The sequence below is a fragment of the Scyliorhinus torazame genome, chromosome 7, assembly GCF_047496885.1.
Source record: "Scyliorhinus torazame isolate Kashiwa2021f chromosome 7, sScyTor2.1, whole genome shotgun sequence".
NCBI lineage: Eukaryota > Metazoa > Chordata > Chondrichthyes > Carcharhiniformes > Scyliorhinidae > Scyliorhinus > Scyliorhinus torazame.
Window position 1 is genome coordinate 51,860,486 of NC_092713.1, and position 17,635 is coordinate 51,878,120.

Consider the following 17,635-nt stretch of genomic DNA (forward strand, 5'->3'; position numbering starts at 1 on the left):
TCGTGCTTGTGGGTCGTGAATGCTGCCCTGTTCTTTTGCAGGACTGCCCTAACCTGCTTCTCCGTGCTAAGCGTGGTCGGGTTGAACCTAAATTCGCCTACTGCGCTAATTTTGTTCATGTATTCCCCTATGTTGAGCGTTGCGGGGGCTCTAGCGGATTTCGACATCTTCCAGACACACTGGTTGACTGGATCGAAGGATAGGTGGTGGGAATTCATAAAGTCGATTCCCAGAATGTGTTCTGCTGTGTGGGGCAGACCCAACTGGGAGAGCCCGTACACTGTCAGTCTGTTCCGGTCAAGTCCGTCTGCTCCGAACGGGCGCTAACGCTATGGATGGGCTCTGTTTTTTTCTTAATCAGAGTGCTTGTCTGTTGGGCTTTCTGTGGCTTTTTGGGGCCATTGCACTCTTTCGCGAAATGTCCCAACTGTCCGCAGTTGTATTCTTATGACTTGGGTGGGGGGCTGTTCTTTCCCTCATTTACCCAGGCGGGGTTGTGATGTGTTGCTTTTACTGCCTGCATGTCTGCGGCGGCCTGCTTTTCTTCTGTGTTTTTAACTGTGGGTTTACTCTGAACAGATTGTTCCCAAACGCGGGACAATCTTTTCACCACCCATTTTTCGTTATGGGCCTCTTCTGAGGGATCATAACTATTACAGGCATTCTGTCCTGCATCTATGGCATGGGAGATAAGGGTGCGGGTCCATTTGGCCATGTTGTCTGGGGACAAATGGGCACGGTCTACGTCTCCAAAAACGGCTGCGAAGTGAATCCACAGGCGTCCTGCGAACGCTGTGGGGTGCTCAGACTTCTTCTGCCTACACTTAGTGAGGCCATCTACAGGGTCACCCCGGTTATACCCGATCGCATCCAGGATCGCGGTATGCATTTCTGCAAGGGTGCCTCCTCCTACATTCTGTGGGTCGGGAAGGGCTGCTGCTACAGATGGATCTAAACTTAGAACTCGACGACCTCCTCTGTGCCTTGCAATTGTGCCAAACAGGACACGATTGCCATTGACACGAGAGCTTTACATGCTCTCTCTCGTCCAGGACGTACATGTGCGCCTGACGTCTAACTGTGGCAAAGAAATGGTGGGGGTCTGAGCTGGGGAGAAAGGTGTGATCTTCTCGCACGCGTCCCGTAATTGGGTCACTGTTAAGGGGGTGGAATCTCGAAATTCCGTGTCGTCTACCAGGGCTGTGCGGTGGGTGGTTACAGGGTTCATTGGAGCCTGAACTACCTGCTGTGAGGGGGATTGGGGTGCTTTTCTCCTTTGGGGCTTTCCCTGCGCACATGTTCCCTGAACATATCTCTGCGCTGTTTCTTGTAACTCTTCCCAATCAGGGCCGTCTGCCTCGTCTAACTTTTCCCCAAAGGTTTCCTGAAATCCTTTCTGAACAGAAATCAGTGACTGCAGGTCTGCAATCTGCTTCCGGCACTTTGCATGATCTATTGTGCTCTGTCTTTGTTCTGTGGTGGCAGCGTGGAGCGCTCTCAAGGCTGCCTTGAGATCAATACATTGTTTCTGTAGCGTCTCCACGTGCTTTTCTGTTTCTTTCCTTACCAGGACTGCACGCTGCGTGTCCTGATAGGCCTTTTCGTACTGTGATTGGAAACTGCTTAAATGCGCCAGACAAGACGGGTGAGCCCGTTTGGCGTCAGCCACCTCTTCATCCTTTGCTGCCAATTTCCTTCTTAACTCTAAATTCTCTTTCTCAACCTCGCATACATCGACTTTGCTCATCCGATGTATGCCCTCTACTTCTTTGCAGAGCGTCTTGACGACCTCCTCTGTGCCTCGCAATTGTGCCAAATAGGACACGATTGCCATTGGCTTGCAAGCTTTCGCTAAGCTCTTTTTATGTATATCGCTCAGGTTCTCCCACCAAGTATGCCCTATACTTCCGTGATCTGATTTGTCATTATCGCAGAAATCATTCCACATGGGCCATCCTTTGCCCTTGAGATATTTCCGGATTTCCTCTTCCCAAATGGGACACTGTCCCACTCTACTGCTGCTGGTCGCTGCAACCGCAAATTCCTCAGGGTTCATGAGGCGCTGCATTGCCTGCATGGCCATCTTTCCTATCCGCTTGTTTTGTTTAAATTTGGAACAGGGGGCTAAGGCGGTGTCGTAGATGTGGGTACGGCTTTCGCTAATTTCCGAACAGTTTTGACGCAACAAAAATCTATCAGTTTTACCTTATAGCCCTGTTAGTTTTGCATGCATACACACACTTCCAAATTATGACTATTAATCAGAACCGCTTGAACACTTGTGGTTTACTGTTTCCAATTGGATTCTAATTCAAATTTTTTGGGTTCTCCCGGAGTGGTTTTCCAATTCTAGATCGGGTCCCGGCGGAGTCGCCAAAATGTTGCTCGTTTTAGCCTTAGTTTACTTAATCTTATTCTGTCACCTTTGCTCATGAGTCGCCAGGTATCTTTCTGATACCACCACGTGGTTCATGTCCAAGTAATGATTAATAATGCAACACACCGCCTAGTAAGGGTTAAATCAACGCTCATTTGTTATATACAGCAAGTAATACTTATACAATAATCCTACTTCTAGACTACTACCTACCACTAAAAGGCCAATACTTAACTTTTGGAAATGGCCCACCAGGTCAGGGAAACAAATGGTCTTTCGAATTGGTTCTGAGCCTGCGGGATTCAAAAGCTGGTACAAGTCGATAGTCAGGAGTGCCCATCTGGTAGCGATCGCTGGAGTAAAACCTACGGTTTCTTGTAGAAGGGTCTCGAAGGTTGCGAGCAGGAAAAGAAGAGTTGAGTTGAACTTGGCCCCTGTTCTAATAGTCCCCAGGGGCTTCCCGCCTCTCGGGGCGGACCTTGTACCTGGTTCCAAGTGATTGGACTTGGTCCCAATCACTTGGTTCGATATGCTCCAATACTGGAGCGATTCCTTGATCGGGAGGTGGCCGTTTACCTTTCTTTGTGTTAGCCCCTGCTGGCGCCGAAAGGTCTTGGTCGGCTTTGAGTTGCTAATTTGTAGCAATTGTTCCCGGGGATGGCTGCTTAATATGCAGATGGCTGGGTTGTTGTGATGTTGATGGCTGCAGGTATCGGTCTGGACCGACTTCCCCAGAGGCGAATACACTGTTTTACCTGCAGCTGTCCGTTTGAGTCCTGTTGGCTGATTTTCCCATCAGCCTCTTCCATTCGCCATTTTAGATCGGGATTTGACCATTCTAATCGGGAGTCAGCCATTTTACATGGCTACAATTGTCTGGACAGTTAACTTTGTACGTTACATGCACATTTATTTTAATTTTCTCTTCTTCAAAACAATTTAACTCAGCAAAGACAGATGGTAGATAAATGGTTCTCAGGTCGCTTTCCCAGTGTTGTTGCACATTCAACTAATAAGTTTCCAACTCGGACTCATTAAATTCTTTTTCCCCAATGTGACAAGTGAACTAGTCACAATTCTGAAATTGCAAAAGCATGTTTGAGATAACAAACTTAGCGCTGGAAAAAGTGGAGGTGCAAGAACAAGCCAAGGAATGGGAAAAGGCCATTTATTGAATCATCTTGAATGATACATTACAGTGCCATTGGAGCAGAAAATTACTGCGGTAGAGTGGAGCAAGGTCATTGAGAAGTTTGAAGGCAAGTTCAAGGACCTTCATATTAATTCACTGGGGGGGCTAGTTTGCTTAGGTGATGGGGTGCAGATGAGGACATGCAGATTACAGCATTTTGGATAAGCTGTCTATTGTGGTGAGTGGAGCGGGGTTGTCTAGCAAACAGAAAGGAATTGAGTCAAGGTCACAAGGTGAAAAAGACCAAACAAAATTTTGGCAGCAGTTTACAAGGTGAACAGTGTGTTGGGGAAGTAACGGCATTGGGAATGTATCAGATATGGCCCTGAGAGTTTGGGGGCAACGGAGGAGACATGTGGGAACAGAGGGAGCATCGGTCTGGTCTCCGATCTGCAATAATCACCGGTTTGCCCCGGGGAGGCTAGATGGTGGGTTCAGAAGATGGCAGAGAGCAGGGATTGAGAGGATGGGAGATAGTTTATAGAGGGGAGCTTTTCCTGAGGGAGTTGGAGGAGAAATTTGAATTGACGATGGGAATGAGTTTAGGTACCTACAGGCGCGGGACTTCCTACTCAGGCAGGTCTCAATCTTCCCGCTCCTACCACCAAGGGGGATACAGGACAGGGTAGTTTCCAGAATGTGGGTGGGAGAAGGGAGGGTTTCTGACATTTACAAGGAACTCATGGGGTCAGAGGAAATGAAGACTCAGGAGCTGAAACGCAAATGGGAAGAGGAGTTAGGAGGAGAGATAAAGGATGGTCTCTGGGAGGACGCGTTGAGTAGAGTCAACGCGTCTATAACACGTGCCAGGCTCAGCCTGATACAGTTTAAGGTCATTCACCGGGACCACATGACAGTGGACCGGATGAGCAGGCTCTTTGGGGTACAAGATAGGTGCGCAAGGTGTGTGGGAAGACCAGCGAACCATGTCCATATGTTCTGGGCATGCCCGAAGCTTAGGGGATTCTGGCAGGGGTTTGCGGATGTCATGTCCAAGGTGTTAAAAACAAGGGTGGCACCGAGTCCAGAGGTGGCAATTTTCAGAGTGTCGGAAGACCCAGGAATCCAAGGGGAGAGAGGCAGATGTTCTGGCATTTGCTTCCCTGGTAGCCCAGAGACGGATGCTATTAGCTTGGAGGGACCCCGAAGTCGGAGGCCTTTCTATTTTTTTCAAAAAATATATTTTATTAAAGTTTTCAAACACAATTTTTCCACCTTACAAATCAACATGAAAAATAACACAATAACTAATAAGTAACATTATTTAAATAAAATAGTGAACTAACAAAGAATAGTGCTCCCCCCCAACCAGAACAAAACAGGTTGCCCCCCCCCTCTCTCTGGGCTGCTGCTGCTGACGATCTATTTTCCCTTAACGTTCCGCGAGATAGTCAAGGAACGGTTGCCACCGCCTGGAGAGCCCCTGAACCGATCCTCTCAACGCAAACTTCATCCGTTCCAGTTTTATGAACCCTGCCATATCGTTTATCCAGGCCTCCAACGCCGGGGGGTTTTGCTTCCTTCCACATGAGTAAGATCCTTCGCCGGTAGGAGGTCTTTCTAACTGACATGGCTAGCTTTCTCCGATTAGAGAAAATCAAGTTCGCCTTGAGAGGGTCAACGTTAGGTTTCGTCCAGAGGTGGCAGCCGTTCGGCGACTTCTTTGGGGAAAATTAACCGTCAGCAGAAGGGGGGGGGTTTGGGGTTTAGTTTAGAGTAGGGTGTTAGTAAAGGTGGGACCTGTGAGGGAGGAAGACGGCTTTTGCACTATGCTTATATTTGTATGTCCATTGTTTCTTCTGTTGCTGTTATTAAACCATAAATACCTCAATAAAATGTTTATTAAAAAAAAAACATGCATAGCAACCTTAAAGATATTGTGCAACGCAACAGGCTGTGCTATCAAAATTTGAGGCAACATTAATTATCATGGGCTGGATTCTCCGCCGTCGGGATTATCCGTTTTGCCAGCAGCCCAGGGGTTTCCCAATGGCGTGGGGCTGTCCCACAATGGGAAACCCCATTGACCAGCCGGTGCAATGGAGAATCCCGCCAGCATGCTGAACCAGAAATCTGACGCGGCGGGACGGAGAATCCATCCACATGTCTTTTCAAAGTCAAACAGTCCACTGACAGATACAGTACAGGTTCACACAGACGGAGTAGTTACTAAAACCTGCCTGCACTAAGATTGTATCTCAGCATACCACTGCCTGTAGACAGAAGTAAGAATGAAGAGAGATATAGTTTCTTAGCTTGTTATTTAAGCTTTTCAGTTTCTCAGTAAAATTGCATCTGTGAAATCATGGTGCTTACCTCCAGCTAGTTTAAAGGCTTTTGCCAAACTGAAAGGAGGCTAAATGCATCCAAATTGATTTCCCACTTCCCTGCACAGGCTGAGTATACAGGAAAATTCTAAGATTCATGTCCTACTAGATTTGATCATGTAATTTTGGCTGACATTTCAGTGCACAAATGAGGCAGTTCCAAAGTCAATACATAATAGGGGCTGCACTTCAAAGTAATTAACTTATTGTGGAGCATTAAGATACATTGAGAGTATGGCAAGGTACTACAGGTACATGCAAAATTCATTGGTAATTGAGCTCGTCTCAGCTGCATATTTTCCACTGGGTATAAATATGATGGTCAGAGGTCACCTACAAGCTCAGAGTACAATTAATGTTCAACTTCATTAAAATTCACATTCGGGGCCCAGACTGTTCGCTTTTGTTAATGCTGAGGTGCCAAATCAATACTTGTTTACTTCCTGCTGCTGCCGCCTAGTACACATTCCCCATACCTGGTAACGGCTTATTCTACAATTGAGTGTGAAGTAATTACTCAGTTACATTAGTTTTGAAATATTATCTTTTCATACATTTCAGGTTTTTTTTTCTGGTTTGGCACATAGCATCACACTTATGCCCATCCCAGCATCCAGCATCATGTGCTGGGTTCAAGGCTGAGACACGATTAGACAGCACCATCTAGAATGCTTAAGCTAGTTTTCTCAAAGACTGGGCTAAGGTGAGATATTATTGCTCAAACATCACATACTTTCCAAAAGATTTGTCCAACACAGTTCATGCATTTTCCTGGAGAAAATGTCCAATGAAATAATCACAGAAAATAAGAATATTCTACATTTTTTCCAATTTTCTAACCTTCCAGAATGTCTCTGGGACGTAGTATTGCAATTTGCTTTCCATCAAGTGCCCAAAAAGGGACTGCACCTGATAGAAAACATTCTCTTCTGGATTCTCATCTTCGTCGTCATCAACTGACAGCATTGCCTGCAAGAAGGGGGGAGAAAAACTGAAGGTGAGAGAAATCTAAACCAGTCCCTTCGGCATAATTCCTTTTCTGTGAAAGTTCATTCACAAAATCGGTGCCTTTTTTGTTATTCATTCAAAGGATGTGGATGTTGTTTATTGTCCATTCATGGTTGCCCCATGATTGTCCTTGTGGGCCTTGCTTACCAGATCATTTCAGAGGTCAGTAGAAGATTTAAGCACATTGGTGTGGGATTAGAGTCACTTTTAGGCCCCACCAGGAAAGAAGGTCAATGTTTCTTCCTTAAAAGGATATTATTGAACCATTTGGGCTTTTAAACAATCCAATAGCTTCACAGTCATTAAATTCATACCAGCTTTTGATTTATTTCCAGATTGAAAAAAAAATCATCTCAAATTCTTAAACTATGGCGAGATTTGGATTACTCGTCCAGTCACATAACCACTATGCTATCAAATATGTTGGGAGGATATGGAGGAAAAGAGAAATATTTCCGGTAAAATGTACTTTTGTAATCTCTCATCTGATTAACTAACAATGTGTACTGATCATCTCTATAAGGGACACACCTGTGAAGCAATCATTAATAAAGATAAACACAATTTCCTGCCGTCACAACATCCATCTGGAGACTTGGGAGCTGACAAGAGTGCAACATGGGTAAATGGTATTGAACTTTGAAGTCTGACACCAATGTGTATCCAGAACAAATTATGATACCAATTCCAAGCCAACGGTGTGGAATTAAAGATCTGAAGTCATGGTGAACATCAGAAAGTGGCTACCCTATTGGATTTGATATCCGGTGTCATGGCAGAAGAGCACATGCATCGAAAATGACTTTGTTGTGGATTTGTTTCAAACACAAACTGTGGGCTGAATTCCCAACCCCACGGAGCCAGCAATATGGATTGTAATCGAGCGGAGAATGGGGCGTCCGGCCGAAATAGAGGTTTGTGCCCAGTGCCGAAATTACCACTATGCTCTGCCTCCCCCTGCTGGCAACGGGATCAAGGTTTGCACTCACGCATCAATGGGTGAATGCTAATGGATCTTAATGACCCATTTATATCTACTCAGCGGGCCTGGCACCAGAGTCTCCAGGCTCTCATGATTCTCCGGTCAGGGAATCACATGGGCATGGGATTACTACTGTTATTTAACAGTGTGGCCCTGGCATGGTGGACCTCGCCATGGGTCAAAGGGGTATCCCATTAAGTGAGTTGCCCCCAAAGTTCACCCAACCCACCATGGATGACCTGCCACACCCCTCCCCCGATGCCCCCCAAAACGGGAGGCCCCACCTCCCAGTCCCCCAGATAGGGGAGACGCCCCCTCCCAGACCCCCCTGGCTAGAGGAGATGCCACTCCCAGAGCCCCCTGGATGAAGGAGACGCCCCCTCCCAGGCCCCCCTGGATGGAGGAGACGCCCTTCCCAGACTTCCCTGGGTAGCAGAGACGCACCCTCTAAGATCCCCCTGGGTAGAGGAGATGCCCCCTCACAGAGCCCCCTGGATAGGAGGTCAGGCCCCCTCGGATAGGAGAGACACCCCCTGGATAGGGGAGATGCCCACCCAGATTCCCTGGATATGGGTCTCTGGGGTGGGATCTTGGGGTACGGTCGCCTTAACCAGGGGACACCCAAAACATCAGAGGATTGGGGCCTGAATCACATTGCGGGGGGCGGGGATTGTGCATCAATGTAATATTTCAACAATTTAAGTTTAAAATCTCACTTTTTTCAAAATGTAACTCAAAATAACTTATCTGCATGCATGAGAATGATGCATGATGCAATAAGTTAAAAAAAATGATACGGTGCAAAAATAAATAATTCAAAGCACCATTACCTCTGGTAATCCAGGCTGCATATAAAGTTGCTGGAACACTGCATTCATATAGCATGTGGCCCCTCCATTCTTCAGTCCCACAAACCCAGAGACAGAGCGGCTATCAACAGGTGGCAAATACTAAATGCAAAAATTCAGAGTGCAGATAACAAAATATGCAATGTGTCAATAAATACTTAATAGTTCAAGTGAACACAATTGACAAAACATCAGAGAATTGATTGGGGTGTGACAAATAAAACTCAGTGACTGCTGGGTTAAAAAAAATACTTGCTGCAGAATAGCTAACACCTCTAGCAAGGTAAGACTTTCAAGGTAAGGTTAAAGCTAACAAATTGGAAGAATAAAAGGGTAATTAAAAGCTTGCTGCAGAAAGTTCAAACAATCCTTTGAACAGCAAAAGGAACTATAGTCATAATTTACTGAGGGCTAAGCAATATTTAAAACTTGAATTCAGACCTACTATATGAACAAAACAATGAGGAAGAAAGGGACTACAAATATTTAAGCATATCACTGCAGATCTATTTTCTAGTTTTGTGAACAATCTCAATTTTGTGATACAAATATTTGTTTGGAGGTATATGTCTGCTTAATGTTATTGACATTTCAAGAAATTAAAAATAACTTATGTTCTCTGCAGTAACATGTTTTCTTATTTTTTGGAATATAGATTATTCCTTGTTTTAACAACTCCATTCAGAAAATGAATGTTTACTCAAGAAACTAATTACTGAGAAAGGTTTAAAAAAAAGAGGGCTATAGAAAGAGCAAAACAGTAGATGCATGCCTCAAGCAATTGCTCTTCTTCTTAAAATCCTAGTGGGGATAAAAGATGGAGGATTCTCATTGGGAAGAAGAATAGATAAGTCATTAATGGTAACTACAGTAATCATGTTTGGCAGTTTTGTTTTGCTTAGTGATCAATTGTGCTGTACTGAGGGCAGCACAGTGGCGCAGTGGGTTAGCCCTGATGCCTCACGGCACCGAGGTCCCAGGTTCGATCCCGGCTCTGGGTCACAGTCCGTGTGGAGTTTGCACATTCTCCCCGTGCTTGCGTGGGTTTCGCCCCCACAACCCAAAGATGTGCAGGGTAGGTGGATTGGCCACATTAAATTGCCCCTCAATTGGAAAAAATGAATTGGGTACTCTAAATTTTTTTAAAAATTGTGCTGTACTGCAACATATACGCTCCATGTAGGCACTAACCAAATGCTGGTGAGTTTCTGCTTCCCCTCAAGGAGAAAGATACAACAGTGCAAAACACATAAATCTAATGGTTAAAGTTTGATTTTTAAATGAGGAAAATTAGTGTGCCTGGAGGTGATTAATCCAGTATATTTTATCCATATTCACTGAAAGTTTGAATAATTATGTATTAATAGAGTCTGAACTTGCACACAGTGGCAGAGTCGGGTTGTCACACCGCTCCTATTTTCCTACCTGGAAATTCAAGCGATTCTTTCTCTCCCGATCAGACCCAGGAGGAGGGGGTGGATGTAGGGGATGTAGTTGGCAGAGGGGGGTGGGGTTTAGGTAGGAGAGAGGCTAAATGCTCCTATCATAGCACCTGGTCAAGAGTTAACCAGACAGCAATGCTTGGAAAACATTATCAATTCATTGTACATACTATTATGAAATTAAACAAAATCTAAGAGCCATAACTTCACTTACCTCAAACTCCTTTGTAAGTGCAGGGTCAAATTGGTGGTGCATTGAGAGAAGCTCATTCGAGATAAGCTGGAGATTACTCAAAGAGCTATCTGCTAACATAACCAGCACCTCATAAGCAGCAAGTCGGCTATTGACCGTACTGCACCTGAAGACAGAATGAGAGGCAGAACAGCATCAGCATTTATCACTCAATGTTCAGGTGAAATCTAGTCCAGGTTGATGGGGAAATAGTTATGAAACCAATCAAAGCAAACTGCTTCGTTATTACAAACATTAAAAAGCGCTGGTCTTACATACTTTGGATGAAAATCCTGTTGACTAATGGAGCAGCTCGCAGCTGGACTGCTACTGGTCAAGATGATTTTCGAAGCACGGAACAGGAAATCTTCCATGAGCTGTTTGATTAATGATGGTCCTGCATAAAATCAATCAGTTTAACAAGATCAAAAGTAATCCACCCCTTGTCCCATTGGCACCAAAACAGCAAAATGATTATCTGATTAGGTTGGAATCGTGGATTACTGGAGTTATAATCAAGTGGGTTATTTGGCAGTGGAATCCAAGAGTAGTAGCAATTTAAACAGTGAGATGTGGAAATCAATAGATACACGGACGTTAAACAGGCTGGCTAGCGTATGATCTGTGAAACAGCAAGATTGACGGAACAAACGTACTTTTCTTGTTTCAAGCTTTATTTGTTGGTTCTGTGAGCACAGAATGCCAAAAGAAATGCAGCTTTATTTTGAAGGGCTTGGCTAAGGAACAAATAGGTGGAACTTTTCGGCTTAATTTTGATTAACCTTAGTATTGACATGGAAGTCAGCATGGGACGCATTATGCTTGACTATGACTGTTGGGGTGCAATGACTAAAATAGTGCCAAGTGATAGGTGAGTCCTGTGCTTGTAATGTAGGTTTGCTACATTATTGATATTTCTCCATGCTCTCTTTATGAAGCTTGACGCAATGAGATGATCCACAAAGAACCTTCCTCTGCAGTAAGGTACAAAAGTATCAATCGTACAATTTGGACACATACCAAACTTGGTTTAAGTCTACGGTCAGAAAGATAGTGCAGGATTGCAAAAGAAGCGAAACAATAACTCAAGTGGAACTGTGGCTAGTTCAGTGTGAAGTTGTGTTATATGGACAATCATTCTTTCCTCAGTCAACGAGTGATTTAAATCAGCACAATACTCCCTTTTTGTGTTGCTCAAATGAAAAGAAAAAACAGTGGAAAGCAGCAAAGGAAGTTGGCCACCTGCAATAATAGTCATAAGGTGGACCTTGATCCTCGTCTCAAACCTGATACTTTGAGCAAGCAATTGAAGACCTCAGGCTAAAGTCCATATGTGGCCGAGGAACAAACAGGAGCAACAGTAGGCCAGTCAGCACTTTTGAGCCCACTTCCCTATTCAATGAGATCATGGCTGATCTACTTCAATGTCATTTTCCTGCACTATCCGTATATCCCTTGATATTCTTAATATGTAGAATTTTATGAATTTCAATCTTGGACATGCTCATACTCCACAACACTCTGAGGCAGAGAATTCCAAAGATTCACCACCCTCAGTGAAGAAATTCCTCCTCATCTCAGTCCTAAATTGCCTACCCCTTATTCTGAGATTGGTCCCCCCTGATTCCAGACATCTCACCCATGGAAAACATCCTTCCTGCGTACCCAGTCTAGCCATGTAAGAATTTTGTATGTTTGAATGAGTTCACCTCTCATTTTTCTAAACTCTAGAGAATAAAGGCCCAGTCTAGCTTATCATCCTTCACAGGACAATCCCTCCATCCCAGGAATTAATTTAGTGAACATGCATTGCAGTCCATCTGTGGCAAATATGTCTTTCCTCAGGTAAGACCAAGATGGCACACTCTACTCCAGGTGTGGTCTCACCAAAGCTCCATATAATTACAGTAAGACATCTTTATCCTCTATTCAAACCCTCTTGTAATAAAGGCCGTTTGCCCGTGGCTGTTTGCTGTACCTGCATGTTAGCTTTAAGTGACTCATGAACAAGGACACTCAAGTCCCTTGGAACAAGACCTCATCATTTAAGGAATACTCTCTTTCTGCTTTTCCTACCAAAGTGGAAAACCTCATATTTCACCACATTATCATTCACCTGCCAAATGTTTGCACACTCGCTTAGTATCGCCAAACTCTCTTGAAGCATATTTGCATCCTCCTTACAACTCACACTTCCACCTAGTTTTATGTCAATTACAAACTTGGAAATATTTTCTCAAATGCCAATGTCCCTGCCAAACTCTGCTCATCTTTTTTGCTGCATTGATCTATTGCCTTATCATTTCCCTTTAATTTAAGCTCTCCTACTTCCTTAGTTATAGGATTTTCTAGAACACTGGCCCCAGCACAGTTCAAGTGTAGACCGTCCTAATGGTACAGTTTCAATTTCCTTGGTATTGGCATAATGGCCAATGAACCAAAACCCATTTCTCCCATACCAATCTTTAAGTCACGTATTCATCTCGTTCTTAGTTACTCTATGCCAATTTGCACATGGTTTAGGAAATAATCCAGAGATTATTACCTTTGAGCTCCTGCTTTTTAATTTGGTGCCTAACATCTGATGCTCTCTGCAGAACTACTTCCTTAGTCTTACCCATGCCGGTGGTACCTAAATGGACCACAACCACTGGATTCTCCCCCTACCACTGCAAACTGCTCTTCAGATATCCCGAAACTTGGCGCCAGGCAAGCAGCACAGCTGTATAGACTTAAGACGCTTGACTGTAGAGAACAGCATTTATCCCAGATCATATTGTACCATCACTACCACATTCCTCTTTGTTTGCCCCACTTGAATGGTATCCTTCATCATGGTCGGTCCAATCATCCACCATGCAGCCTTACGCCCCACTCACACAGGTAGCAAGCACCTCATACCTGTTGGACAAAGTCAGGGACTGAAGCTCCTCGATCACTACATGCTGATTCCCCTCACCAGTCTGAGTCACAGTCACATCCTCCTTTTCGGTGACCACTGACCAAGGTTCTGCCTAACCCAATAGAAATGACTGTCTCCTGGAATGAAGTGTTTAGGTAACTCTCCCCCTCCCTGATGCCATCAATGTCTGCCATTCAGATTCCCAGCTCAGCAACTTGGAGCCAAAGCTGCTTAAGCTGCAGACACTACCCGGTTGTCCTGGACTGCAGTGCATTTCACCGATTCCCACATGCTACAGTCATGGCACACCACCAGCCCTGCCATTTCTGTCCAAATTTATTAATTAGTCAATTAGTTAATAATTTATACAGATAAAGTAATAAAAAGTTGTGTTCACCTAGCTTGGAGACAAGGAAGGACAGTCATTAACCACCTTAGGCTATAAAAAACAGATAAAGGAGCTCTTCCCCCCCTCCCCACTCCTAATTCCTACCTGAACCAAATTTCCAATTCCTCACTCAATCTACATCTCACTCAACTGCAGTCGGCTGTCCAAGTGTGGGTTTAAACCACTCTGCTATATTGAGCCTCCGATAACTCAAGACCTAGCTCAGCTTTCTGCTACAGTAATCAACACCTATTGAGGGCAACCATTTCAACTAACTGATAGATACCTGCCATTTCAGGCAGCTCCCTATTTAACTAGGCTATTGAAGATTGAAAGTACGAACCTAACTCTTAATCTAAATTTAAGAAACACTCACCAGAAACTCCCAGCTGAACCAAATTCTCAACTCCTCATTCAATCTACACCGCAGCCGGTTTTTAAAAAGAATTTGATCAAAGGATGATTTGGGCCAGCAATTATTGCCCATCCCGAAAGGCATTTAAGAGTCAACGACATTGCTGTGGGTCTGGAGTCACATGTAGGCCAGACCATGTAAGGACGACAGATTTCCTTGCCTAAAGGACATTAGTTAATCAGGAGGGTGATTTTTTAAATGACAATGGGTTCATGGTCACCGTTAGATTTTAATTTCAGATTTTTATTGAATTCAAATTTCACCATCTACCATGGCAGGATTCGAACCTGGGTCACCAGAGCATAACTCTGGGCTTCTGGATTACTAGTGAAACCACTACGCCACTGCCTCCCCATGTGTCCACACACCCTTTTCTAAATGAGGGTTGAGACCTCTGCTTATACAGAGCCTTATATTGAGGACCAAAGGCTCAACCCACAGCATGACCACCACACTATCAGGTGTGCAAAAAGCAATTGCAAGTTCTGTTACAAGATGTGGAGATGCTGGCGTTGAACTGGAGTGGGCACAGTAAGAAGTCTTACAACACCAGGTAAAAGTCCATCAGGTTTATTTGGAATCACGAGGTTTTGGAGCACAGCCCCTTCATCCGAAAGATAGTGATTCCAAATAAACCTGTTGGACTTTAACCTCGTGTTGTAAGACTTCTTTCTGTTACAAGAGACAATGGTACAGGGATCTCTCTCAGGCCTCAATAGCAAGCCCTCCATCTGCAATTTGAATGTACTTATCGTACACAAAAGGTTTTAAACGTATTGTAATGTTTACTTGCAAATTGCTAAATCTCAACGGTATGGGATGCCAAGATTACAACAACTGGAAACTCCATAGCTGTAAAATATTTACAGTTACATTTACAAAAATGGTTACAATATCACATTATCTACTGACAAAGAGATGATAATACACAAATCTTTGTCATTTAAAAATGTCCAACAATCCATGATAGAAGTCTCTGGTAATTGAGGATCCCCGAGGTCAAACAAGGTTAACCTCTCTGAACCAAGAGACACTCAAGAAACATTTATTTTCCCCCAACCGTACAGGTATTAGAAGTGTTAATTCGGAGACTGCATACCACTATTAGATAGAACACTGCTTGCATATAGTGCTCTGAATTATGCCCAGCCAGATGTGTAACAGGTAATTTCCCTCATCAATCCATAAAACAATCTCCATGTTCTCCTTAAAATCTCTGTGGGTCCAGTGGCAAGGTGGCACAGTCTCATCATGGACAACCAAATATTTAATTAACTTCATTCTACGGGAATGTATAGTATAGAGAATGATTGCAACCCTTTATTTCCCTCATTACACAAATGGGTGTGTATTTTTTCTCCTTAAATGTAGTTTGCCCAACAAATTGTTCTTATACAAGATGACGTTAATGCATGGGAAAAAGATCACGAGTAAAAATAGGAACCATATTAACTATGCTGTGGGGTAGGGAGTGGGATGGTTTCCATAAAATGTTTAAATAGAAATCTCAGGTCTTCTAGTTTGCTCCTTTAGAATTATATGAAGTTGGTGAACCTGTGGAACTCTCTACCACAGAAGGCTGTGGAGGCCAAGTCACTGAATATATTTGAGGATATAATAGATTTCTAGATTCTAAAGCCATTCAGGAGTATGGGGAGAGCACAGGAGTATGCCGTTGAGATAGAGGATCATCCATGATCATATTGAATGGCGGAGCAGGTTCCAAGGGCCGAATGACCTACTCCTGTTTCCTATCATTCAATATTCAGATGCACATTTTTAATAGCTGTTGTAAAAATAAATTTAAATTACCGAGTAATTCTTTCTCTGGGCCACTGAGTGACAGTAGAGTTTTGATAAGGCGCAGATGTCCTGCAAGCAGAACATTATCTGACTCGCTAGTCTCGGATTCAGCAGTCCATGTGGGCTCAAAGTTGTCAAGCCAGTTAACCTCATCTTCTAACATGGCTGCAGGGCTAATTTGAAGCTGTTCCATTTCTGAAGCTAAAAAGAAATAGGTGATTAAATTCAATGATGATCTTACTGTCAAAAATGAGAAATATCAAGTATTACTTTAAGACTGTATACCACTGTCAGGTAGAACACTGCTTCCATTTAGTGCTCTGAATTCAGCCCAGACAGATGTGCAAATAACTTCCCTCTTCAATCCATAATCCTAAGCTAAATTTTTTAGTAATTCTAAACTATGTTCTAAATTAGTGTGTACCCAAGGCACAATCTATTCTCTATTTCACTGGCAACCTTATTCAGGGGAAGCCATAGAAATGTCTGCAGAGAAAAATAAATTTGACAATAATGGTCTTAGGTGGTTGGAGCTAAAATACACCAAATGTTAGAGCTATGAGGCATTCCTGCATCAAATCCTATCCTATTCCTGACTAAAAAATGTCTAATGCTGCTGCAGAGATAACAGAATTGTTCAATTCCCCAGTACTACGTTGCAATGTGGGCAGGGCGAATCACCCAGCATTATTTCAGGTGAAACTATGCATTTTGAACTATCCCAATGATCATTTTGTTTCTAGTTTTACTCTAGCTCAATGAAGAAGCATTGCTTGATTTAATTCTGGGAAAATGAATAGGTAAGGCATCACTAAACAAGCAAATAATTTTTAGGTTTAATGTGCAAAGTAAAAAGGATAATGATGGGTAAATGATAACGGTTTTAAGACTTGGAAAGTCAAAAAAAAATTACTGCGATACGGAAGGATTTAAAAATGTTACTTATTAATTCATGGGAGGTCGGCGTCGCTGGTAAGGCCAGCATTTATTGCCCTATCCCTAATTGCCCTTGAAAAGGCGGTGGTGAGCTGCTTTCTTAAACTGCTGCAGTCCTTGTGTTTAGGTACACACACAGTGCTATTAGGGCTGGAGTTCTAGGATTTTGACTCAGCAACAGTGAAGGAACGGCAAAATATTTCCAATTCAGGATGGTGAGTGACTTGGTTGGGGAACCTCCAGGTTGTTTCATTCCCTTGTATCTGTTGCCAGTGTCCTTCTAAATGGTCGCAGCTGTAAATTTGGAAGGTGCTGGCTAAGGAACCTTGGTGAGTTCCTGCAGTGCATCTTGTAGATGGTACACATCACTGCTACTGTGCATCGGTGGTGTGAATGTTTGTGGAAAGGGTGCCACTCAAGTGCCCTGCTTTGTCCTGGATAGTGTTGAGCTTCTTGAGTGTTGTTGGAGCTGCACTCATCCAGACAAGTGGGGATATTCCATCACAGTCCTGACTTGTGCCTTGTAGATAGTGGACAGGCTTTGGGGAGTCATGGGGTGTGTTACTTGCTGTGGATTCCTAGCCTCTGACCTGCTCTTGAACCCACAATATTTATATGGCTAGTCCAGTTCAGTTTCTGGTTAATAGTAACCCCATGGATCTTGATAGTGGGGGATTCAGTACTGGTAATGCCATTGAACGTCAAGGGGCGATGGTTAGATTCTCTCTTGTTGGAGTTGGTCATTACCTGACACTTTCGTAGCCAAATGCTACTTGTCATTGG

The 17,635-nt window shown here is 43.7% G+C and overlaps 1 protein-coding gene across 3 annotated transcripts in view; it reads right to left on the reverse strand.

The window, feature by feature from the left end:
- usp24 (ubiquitin specific peptidase 24) overlaps nt 1-17,635 on the reverse strand; it is a 260,396-nt gene that overhangs the window by 55,713 nt on the left and 187,048 nt on the right. For all 3 annotated transcript variants that reach the window (XR_011948152.1, XM_072510705.1, XM_072510704.1), the window contains exons 39-43: nt 15,926-16,117; nt 10,688-10,805; nt 10,391-10,535; nt 8,717-8,836; nt 6,737-6,865 (exon numbers count right to left, since the gene is read on the reverse strand). Coding sequence is in view for 2 of the 3 variants with exons in the window: in XM_072510705.1 (XP_072366806.1) it covers nt 6,737-6,865; nt 8,717-8,836; nt 10,391-10,535; nt 10,688-10,805; nt 15,926-16,117 (704 nt within the window). In the remaining variant the exon portion in view is untranslated. The remainder of the gene's footprint in view (nt 1-6,736; nt 6,866-8,716; nt 8,837-10,390; nt 10,536-10,687; nt 10,806-15,925; nt 16,118-17,635) is intronic.